This window comes from Saccostrea cucullata, unplaced genomic scaffold, assembly GCF_032062105.1.
Source record: "Saccostrea cucullata isolate Sc308-1 unplaced genomic scaffold, CSIRO_AGI_Scuc_v1 ctg319, whole genome shotgun sequence".
NCBI lineage: Eukaryota > Metazoa > Mollusca > Bivalvia > Ostreida > Ostreidae > Saccostrea > Saccostrea cuccullata.
In genome coordinates, this window is record NW_026920610.1 from 1,568,779 (window position 1) to 1,579,877 (window position 11,099).

Sequence of the window (11,099 nt, forward strand, 5' to 3'; positions counted from 1 at the left end):
CTATTTTTGAAGCATAGGTACTTTAAGAAAATATGAAACTATATCGACTATTGCAAAAATGTTCTTTATTTTTACAAGAAAATAACAGGATCTCATATATTAATTATTTTTTATGATCATTATTTCATGACTTTTCTCATTTTTAGTAAGTTTAAAGAACTAACCGGGGAATATGCGCTTAAAGACTGTTTCTTACCATAGATCTAAAGTGGAAACATACATTTAAAATCATTGTATATGCATATTATGCATTGTAAAGAAAAAAAGAACTCTCAACATGCCTTTTTTAATTACAATGTACACTTTCGTACCTAATCCTTAACAATTTCTGCTGGGGTCATAACCTGTTTATTATGACATAGATACATTGTCCTCGTCTTTCATATAAATTCTATGAGTGGACAAGGGTTTCCAGTATAGACAATGTACAATACACGATAGGAACTATATAAGGTTTGCTGGGTGTCACCATCTCACTCAAGACCATGTCAGGCTTCGGGCAGGTGGTAGTTTTGGCTTTGTGTTTCGTAGGAACGGTATACTGTGTTGGATACATTGGCAAAAGACCCCCCTCCCAAGGCGCATGTTACTATGAGGACATTAATGCCGCCCATTTCAGCTACGAAATGGGATCTTGCGAAGGTAAGTGAATTTGTTAGATAACACTTGAAAATTATATTGAAGAATTTTTAAAGCTATAAGCAAATTTACTTTTCAAAATTAATTTAAACTTTTTCGGGCTTTCATATGTATTTTGTGTTAAGACTAACAAGAATCATGCTCCGGGGCCAAAAAACTTAGACGAGCTCACTTTCAATCTCAGCCTCACTTTTCCACTATATTCCTACTGCAGAAAAAGACTTTCTTACTCTAAAAAATAGTAAACATATTTATTTACTACTGTGCCCTTACACAGCCAATTTTTAAAAGACTTATATTTCATTATTAATGAGTTAAATTTTGTATTATCAATGTTTTGTATAATAAATGTTTTGTATCATAAATATATAGAAGTTCATTAAAATAGTAATTCGCGTACATAATTACTGAGTCTATATGTCATATTTAGCGTGATTAAACCTCTGTTGTTTGAAAAATAATTAACAAAGTCATTTTCCTTATTTAATTTGTTTAGTTTCGCATGTAAAAGAATAATACAATGTTGAAAAATTGCAGAAGAATCAAACCAACTTTTTTCATGTCAATGTTCCATTAAAATGTTTTTGACAAACATGTCTATTAGAGGATAAAAGAGTCGAATCATACATCTTTATAAATCCTCCATATTATGACATCTTTGCATGTGTTTATGATACCAAAATAATCAAAGTTATAAAATGGTCATTTCACAACAGGTAAATACACTTAAGAAACGTGTCATTCCCCTTAACACTTCGTTAATTGGAGTTCTGCATATAACATGTGATGTCGGGAAGGGGCCTTTAATCTAGGGTTCGAATTACAAGATCAACATGCATTTTAAATGTGTAATATTAGTAACTACCATTATGTAATAAACAAGGCAATTCCTTGTACACAGAAGAACTGGTGGTAAACAATATGTATGTTCCCACTGTACATTTTTATATAACTTCCGATGTATCTCTTGACAAAAATAATTAAACACAAAACAAGTTATGACATTTCTAGCAAAAAGCAATTCTCTTTGTTTAATCAAAAGGTATTGAAGCTCAGTTTTGCTGATTTTAATTCACGTTGAAAGTAAAAGTCCTGCTAAGAAGTTAAATTGTCGGACATGAATTTATCCGTTCTGAAAATATCATCTGAAGATCAGCTTAATCATGTTTTATCTCTTCCAATCATTTATTCCCGTAACAATGAAAAATCAAATATTGACAGTGTAGTTTGTTTTAAGTTAATATTAATTTTTATTATTCAATTAATCAATTACTATTATTCAAAAAGGTAAAGTATTATATATCGTTTTTATAATTTTCTTTTTAAAAATTCGGAAAGTACTTCTTCTTGGAATTATTAATGTATTTTTTATCTAATTCCAAGAACTGAATAATTCCCGCCAATACATTTTATTATAATAAAAATTATTTTCACAAATAAACATGTTGAGATTTTTTTAAGAACATAAAGGCATGCTGTTTCTAGATAGAAAATTGATACAAAATATTTACATGTAGGTGTAAATTACCATGCACCTTTTGTTAAGGACGTCGGGCGTATATGGCTTTTTTTTTCTTTTTATGAAGACAAGCATGATAGTATGTCAAAGGTGTTCAGCTAATTAATTGATAAATATAAATCTGTGTGACATCATTTGAAAGATTTGTAATCCCTTCCGTTTCCTCAATACTAGGTCCAAGGGATTGGTGTTCAGTTAACAAATGTTGGACGACTTGTGGCTCAGATAGAAGACAATCGCCTATCAACATCAACTCCCACAGAACAGAACGGAGATATTTCAGGAATCTAGAGCTTAAAAACCTCAACCAGAGAGCCAACGCAGAAATCTTCAACAATGGTAATTTATGATACATGTTCGTGTTATAATCAAATATAATTTACCAAGCATGAGAGGGGGAGTTGCGTTATAGAATAATGACATTGTGATGTTTGTTTTAGTATAATTTTATTGCAACATGTCGATCGATACGTACATAATTATTCATTTTAGCATGAATGATTTTTTTCGACAAATGTTTAGTGTATACAATTTGAAAAATGTTTAAAAGCAATGTATATGCTAGGACTCTAAAAGGAATTTATTTAAAAATCAAAGATAAGGACACAATTTATAATTTCTTTTGGATGCCTTTTCTATGAATACATTAATATGAAACTGAGTTGACTTTTTGACCTGGCTAAGATTACATTCCAGGACATTGTTTATATATTTCCGGGATGTCAAATTTGATGTTTACAACCCTTAGACTGTCTGAAACAAGTAACCTGAGAAGTTGATAATATGGGTGACATTTATTTCTAATCAAAATGATTAAATATCTTAACTAATTATTAATATTTAATATATAGAAATATCGAAAATTTAATTTTATCTATATTTTTAAGAAAATTATTGTGTAGCTGAACGGTCTAAAAATAATTGGTTATGCCCACTGTAAGAGATTTTTGGATATATAATTGACTCAATACATAAGGAAAATATTTGCAGTGCGGAAAAAATAGTACAATTTTTAAAACCTTTATGTTTACGCGTATTCAAACGGCCATTATTTGCTGCAAATTGGTCTAATCCCCGCAAGTTTTCATTTGGTGCTGGGTAAAAGAACAATTGCTACATAAATTTTATCAAGTCAGATCAGTCACTATCGAGGTTTGAAACCACAACTTTTCGATCACAGAGCTAGTATTCTACCGAATGAGCTAACATTCCGGTGATTGAATATTAAAAAAAGTGACATTTTATCTTCAAGTTGTTGATACTGTAAGTGAAATGGATTGAATAAGATATCTTGAATTTCTCAAAATATCCAGTATTTTAAATCTCGGAAAGATAAAAATATGTATCCGACTGAATGTATTGAGTGGAGTGGCAACATCTGACAAAAGCAAAATTTTTCTATTAAAAGAATCTAATTAATTAACAGGGCATTCTCCACATTTTGATGTCAACGTGGACACCAGTGATGATGATAACAATATCATTCTGACCCGTGTCCCAGGAAGGCCCAGTTACAAGAGGTACATCTTTGCCCAACTGCACGTGCATCTCGGTCATGACGAGGATAAGGGGTCAGAACACTCAATTAACGACAGATTCTACCCTATGGAGGTAAAATATATCCAGAAATAAACCTTCAAGTAAACATTAAAGGTCAAACTCTCAAGTTCCTCAACCTGATCAATGCAAACGACTGAAGGTGAATGTGACCCGTCAACAGGAGGGGATGCTTACTCCTCGTAGGAACCTGATCCCACTCTCGAATTTCTAAGAGTGCGTGTATAATATCCTCGCAAAATACATGTACCCGTATTCGTATTGTTTATTGATTTTAGATGGATCTCTGTTCGATATCTTCAACCTTTTACTCTCAAGTTCCTCATCATAAGGGTTATGTTGTAAATATTTTTGTCCAATCAGATGTTCTTAAGTTATTTTTAATTACGCTTTAAGGATGTGAAAGAATAAATAATGAGACGGACAGACTATTTCAACAGAAAAGATTACCGTTTTCGAATTTGTATAAATGCTAACTGTTTGATTGCACATGTGAGCAAATATACACTCGTTCCTCTGTTCTCAAAATGGATTCATGTCCCCTGAGGACAACTTCAGTTCTTAATATTTCGTGTTAATTAATGTCGTAAGAACATGTTTAGATGCTGTAAATCAAAGTATTGGAAAAATATTTTATCAATATTGTTGGTTTGTGTTATAAGTGGTGAACTATTTTTTTCCATTTCCATCACATTTTTCCTTTTGAATACACTTGTACATGTTGTATGATTTGTCATTATTAAAGATAAAGTTTAATAGATATATAAATGATCACAATTTTCGTCTTTTGATATTTTTCATAATAAGTGGTAACCGTGTAATTTCAGGCTCACATGGTATTTTACGACAGTATGTATTCAGACATAGGCCATGCAAAGTTTGCCCCCGACGGTTTGGTTGTTTTGGGCGTTATGTTGGAGGTATTTTTTTTTTATTCCGACCTGTCAATATATTATAGGTTAGCATACAAAAAATGTCATTTTCTCTTTTTTATTCCAATTAATTTATTGACATAATTTTAATGCATTTTTTTTTCAATTAAAGCCTGACAGGAGAGGGGGTGAGGATTCTGACGATTCTGATGATTCTGACGAATCTGATGAGGATGACGACAATGGTTACAATGATAATGGAGAGGTTAATTTTATGTTTGGTTGTGTTTCTAGTTATGTTAAATAAAGCACAACGTTCAAAGATATAAAACCATGTGCAACGACTTTGGAGCACAAGTATAGGCTTTGCAAGACGTTTTCTGAAATTTTCATCCTTAACCTCTTATATAAATTTAGGTCAGACTACAAATTTGCAGTGCATTGAATGATCGATCGCGTCAAATACTTATATATTTCTTTCTGTTCCAACCTTCTTTTTATGAGATTATCATTAAAGAAAGTGATGTATTACAATGTTACTTACTTTGAATGTTACAGAGAAGAAGAAATCTTGGCTGTCCTTCAGAAAATGGCGACGAAGACCATGGTTATTTCAGAGGAAGACTCTACAGAGGGGTATGAACAAACAATTGCAAAACCAACATTGTTACTTATGTCTTTTTTTAAATCCTCTATCAGCCCTAAAGAATGAGTGCTCATTTGGAACCTTTTCGGCTACCCATTTTAATCTTTGCATTACAATATATCGCTAAATTAATTTATAATTATTGTGCAAGCAAATGCTTTTGATATTTATGCCTTGAATTTTTTGTTATACATATTTCTGTAATTACAGACAATGCCATTGAAAAGAACATGTATTAGCCTTAAATTCCGGTAAGCTATGAGAGTTGGATCCCGGTATTTTGCGCAAAATAAAATCATGAATTTCATTAAATTTATGCTTTCTAGGTATTAAACTATGTCTTAAGAGCAGGTTTTGTTGTATTATATTACATGAAAGTACTAAATAATGCCGAGCGACACTAGCTTTTGAGGCGGGGGTCTAACAGTTTTGTCACATTTCTATTGTCATTCATATGCATACCAGATTTCAACGACATTGTTTACATCGAGCCGCAACTTGGCCATTGGTCTCATTTGCACAGAAGGTGTATTTTAATCGCTCTATCGAATTTAAGATACCCACAAATAGGCGGAGACATTTAAATCGCATGGATGTGGAATGTAAACAATAGCACATATGCTTTTTTTCGCAATCAGATGCTACGCTACGAATTGAAATGGTGAAGAGAGAGATTGTGTAGTTTCATGGTGCACAAATAATAAATGATTCCAGTGTTTAGGAATGGGATTAATAGAATCATTCATTGAATATATACATGTGTGTGACTTCAGTTCTGCAAATTCCACTGAGTAAAGCGACAGTGGTTATGTCTCTCGCACAGTCTAGGACGAGGCTTTGCCGAGATACATGTACTTTTCTAAATGATAGTATTCAGCATGTGAAATGAAAAATTTATGAGGTTATAAAATCATCATTACAGTGTGATAAATATTCCATATAAAAAGAATCTTACACATAATAAAGAATTCCCACATACATGTATTTTAGTAAGTAATGAATGATTATTTTTCTCGCATTATTTTATCCAAAATAACGGCCTGTCAATGGCGTCGCCATAGGGCTAAAAAAAATATTTTTTTAATTTTCCATCTAATCAAAAATCTAAATACACCATCGGAGAAAGCGTACCTGAAAATGGTTTACAGGTAGTGTAAACTAATAAAATGAATTTCAGTCCATGTAAATTAATTAGATAGATTAAAACTGGGAATAAAAAAAACTTATCTATCCGATAGCGTAAACATTCATTCTAGAATTCTTCCGCGATCTAAATATAGTGCATTTTAAAAAGTGAAAATACGACAATATTTTGAATGAAAATAAGTTTATTTTAATAAGTTAAATGACAACATTTTAATTATATGTGATATTTTTTAACATTATTACAATTTCTTTATATTAAGACGGAAGGTTAACGTTATCGTTCGCGGCGTAGTAATACTCGGTGTAAGACAGAAAAATCTCACACTGCTGTCTCACACCGGACAAGTCAATCTAACACTGGTAATTATGCGAGAAAAATATATCGCCCTACAGACCATTATACAGAAGAGACATCGGCCTATGTTTACTATAATCTCCCTTCCAATTCCAGAATTCTTTCAAAACACTCCTCTTAACGGAAAATACACAGTAAAATTAGAGACATATAATCTTCGAACCTTATTAAAAATTGCGCAAAAATCTTCCATAGTTTGAAGTTGGAAGTACGATAGATACTGTCTGAATAGAAATTTCAAATGATAAACACAATAAATTGTTCAATGAAAGCGTTGGCGTATCGAGCCGTGGAATGTCACGTGAGTAAAGTGATTATAATATCAATTGTTGACACTCGGGAATTTGCTAATTTATTGGCGAACTCGACAGCAGTTTAGAGACTTTTTTTTTTAAATTAGATTTGAGCCGAAACTTGGCCAACATTGTCCTTTGAATATGCATAAGTTTAGATTAAAATGCACCTTCTGTAATGAGACCAACGGCGAAGTTGCGGCTCGATGTAAACAATGCCGTTGAAAACTCGTATGCATATGAATGACAATAGAAATGTGACAAAACTGTTAGACCCCCGCCTCAAAAGCTAGTGTCGCTCGGCATTATTTAGTACTTTCATGTAATATAATACAACAAAACCTGCTCTTAAGACATAGTTTAATACCTATAAAACATGAATTTAATGAAATTCATGATTTTATTTTGCGGAAAACACCGGGATCTAACTCTAATAGCTTAAGTGCACTCATCCTTTCTTTTCCTTTAAAATTCAACTTCCAAATGCTATGTAAATGCATTATTGAACATGGCTTAACTTAATCTCTGATAGAGTTTTTTATTCGGAATACTTACATTATAGGATCTGATTCTTTTAGAACCATCTTTCCTCTATTTTCTATTGCTATGATTACCCAAATGTTTCTAACTGTTCCAAAATGGTATCTAACCATGGTACTCCAAATTGTTCAAAACTATGTTCCAATAATCAAAACAAATTTATGACTTACTGGTTCCTAATAAACAACCATTTTGTGAATTCAAAATGAACTTTTGAAAACTTATACCTATAGTCATATATTTGACAATGGTCGGGCGACCAAAATGTTTATGTCGATGGCTAAAAAAAGGAATAGGCCGAATAAATAGTCTAGATTGACGCAGAGAAAGTAATCTGAATCTGATAAAAACTGATGCCCTTTAAGCCCAAGTTTCCAAAAACAACCTAAGACCAACGGATTTTTATGTAAAATTGGGTTTTCATAGAGCTACGTCAGCAGTTCCACTACCTCTTATTTCATCGGCTGACTTAATTTATGTCCGTCAGTTCCAGTTATATATATTTTTTTTCTGCATCGATGGCCAATTTCTTTAATTGAAGCTGTCATCGAATAGTCCATCGTCCAATCGAGTATCGACCGACCATCCATAAATAGTTTCTTAAATCCATTGTCTGTCGGTCTACATTTAAGCAATGTGTTTTCGTAAATGTCGGCCGACGAAGGAAATCAAACTGCAGCCCAGCGCTTGACGATCAAGCGACGATTGGCCGACTTAAAATTACGTATTTACATTTTTAAAATCATCGGTGTGCCTAGGAAAAAATATGACTGTACCGCTAAGCCCGAAACTGTCGTCAGCCGATCATGGTTTTTTTCAGAAGACGATTCGAGAAAAAAAATATTCACCCGACCATCGGCTTAAATGTGACCAAGGTATAAACTTCATAATATTCATATGTCGGCCAACAATCACCCTATCATCGTTCGCTGAATTCCAGTTTGATTTTCATAATTGGCCGATATTTATTAAATCCCTATATTGAATTCTTAAATATTGACCGACCGACAACTGACTTAACAAGCTGTCTTGTGATGATAGGACGATGGTTGAAGATTTATCGAATGAGTTTTATTTAATGAATCGACCTCCGACGCAGAAAACAATATACATATGTAACTTGGCCACATGGACACAGAATTGGTCGGTCAACGATCAAGGATGTCAAAATCGTAGATGACAATGCACAATGAACTGCCGACTGTCGCCAGAAGAATTCTATTTTTGCCACAAAAACCCTCAGCCGTTGTTTTTTTTTTTTTTGAAAATGTGACTGGTGTTAAAATACTGTCAATATAAAGAATTCGGGTATATACACGTAAAAATGTTGCTTTTCCTTCTTTTTCATTTCTTAAACATGTTTTATTGATTTTCATTGATACATGTATATTTATATACATTTACGAGAAAAATATGGGACACATTCGTAACTTCCCAAGGATATATACTTCATATACTTTTTTACTTATATACAGCATGGTGAATGCAGAGTGCGGTTTGCTAGGACATTAAGTAAAATAATGGAGAAGTACTACAAAAAGATTAGAAAACACAATGCAGTTGAACCTGATACTGCTGGTGCGGATTCACCCCCTGATGGTAAGTTGTTCTTTCTTTGGTGTGGATTAAAAAAATCAAAATAATTAATTGAGCATACATGTATCTATGATTGATACCAATAAAACTAGATTTCAGACAATCACTGTTTTTGGACTGAATCCCTCTAATAGATTCTGCAAATTATTTTTTGGTTGATAAAACCAACTGACTATTTTTTCTTTCAGATCTTCAGTGTGGAAGAACACCTAGTTATAATTACATCAACAACAACTGTTTTAAAAAAGAGGCCCACCATGATGACATGGTGAATGTAGAGTGCGGGATCTCTCCAGCAGATGTCCTTCCATATGATCAGAGATTCTACACGTACGCTGGATCTTTAACGACACCGCCGTGTTACGAAACTGTTCAATGGATTGTCTTCAAATGTCCTGTAATGGTGACAAAGAAGGTGGGTGGAATAAGAACCGGAGCCATGAAATAAAAAAAAATATTCATGAATCCTTAAAAAATATATCGTGTTCAAAATTTGAATGTTTTCGACGCTGCTTTATTCTTTAGAAGAGGAAGTTAATCTTTAACAAACATGCATCAATTTTGATTAAAGGTATTACATGTATTTCTTATTTTTAAGTTGTTGAACCATTTCATTTTTTATGATCTACCTGGTATAAAAAGCAAACTAATCATATTATCCTTATTATTTTTTGCGTCCATTTTTTAACACCAATATAACATGTGAAAATACTATAATATAAGTTATTGAACTTGGTGAATACTGGCTTTGTTGGGCTGAACAAATGCACTAGCTAGCGATTGCATAATGCATGGAGTATTTATATGAATAAAGAAATCAACATAAAATCAATGCATTAATATTTCATGTTTTTTCTTTTTCTCTAGGCTTTTAAGAGATTACAAGAAGTTGAGGATTCCCACAAAGACCCTCTTAAAATGATAGGAATTCGCAGACCAATTCAGGTGATCTGTTTATGCTACATACCGATTTTATAATTGAATTAGTACCTAGAATATTATTTTGTTTAATTAACACCTTATTTTTTATCTTTTCAGAGAAATAGGTACGTCAGAGTTTACAGAAATTTCTGAATGATTATGGATGATTTTGAGAGTGAAGAGTGGCGCGTTTATTAACAATGCTTTTATTGTAATTTGATTTTATAGATGAATTGTAATTTTTCAAATAAATTTTTGCTGAGGTGAAATGATCATTAAAACAATATAAATCACAGACAGCTTGCAATTCCCAACACAGATATCCTTGCATTACAGTGACACGACAATCAATATTAAAATGTTACATGATTCTAAAACAGTTTATATGACACCAGCACTGTTTGATGTACATCATATGACATTGGAATGAATTTCTAGAAAAATGAAATGGATGATCAGCCTTCATTGATGTTAAGGAAATAAAATAATGGAGAAGATCATTGCTGACCAGAATGCATCAATTCAAAACAATGTAGATGGCACAATTACTTTGCAGTAGTTTTTCTCTGTTAAGGGAGCATGTATTTTTATATGGAGTGTTTTGGTTAAATGATGATGGTACATAGTACGATAAATTATGTATATAATAAGGGTAAAGTACTGTACTAAAACCCATTTATCATTCTGACTGTGAAATGATTTTCAAGAAAACATACTCCGAGCGCTTTTCATATTATTAATACCAAAATACATATGTTTATTGATGCTGACTGTCACGTATTACTTCTCAACAACGTACGTTACACCTTTGATTTATAAAGTCTGAACTGTATGATTTACAACACTTCATTTGATTAATATTATCTTGACATGTGTTCATTTTAGTTTTAGGCTTCCTGCATAACTAAGATAGATTAATTTTGGTTTGATAATTTGTCTGCAAAATGTACGTTCTTGAAAAAATCGAGTGTTGCATGGCTAAATACAGAAGAAATGAACAGTGTTAAGTTACCTG

General features: G+C 32.3%; 1 protein-coding gene across 1 annotated transcript; it reads left to right on the forward strand.

The window, feature by feature from the left end:
* The first annotated feature begins 485 nt into the window (after positions 1-485).
* Positions 486-10,578, forward strand: LOC134253499 (nacrein-like protein). Its single transcript, XM_062736027.1, has 10 exons — positions 486-642; positions 2,333-2,497; positions 3,585-3,769; positions 4,543-4,635; positions 4,760-4,852; positions 5,146-5,223; positions 9,043-9,166; positions 9,352-9,578; positions 10,031-10,108; positions 10,202-10,578. Exons 1-10 carry the CDS (start codon positions 486-488, stop codon positions 10,235-10,237), a joined length of 1,236 nt encoding a protein of 411 aa, XP_062592011.1. The 3' UTR covers positions 10,238-10,578.
* The last annotated feature ends 521 nt before the right edge of the window (positions 10,579-11,099 follow it).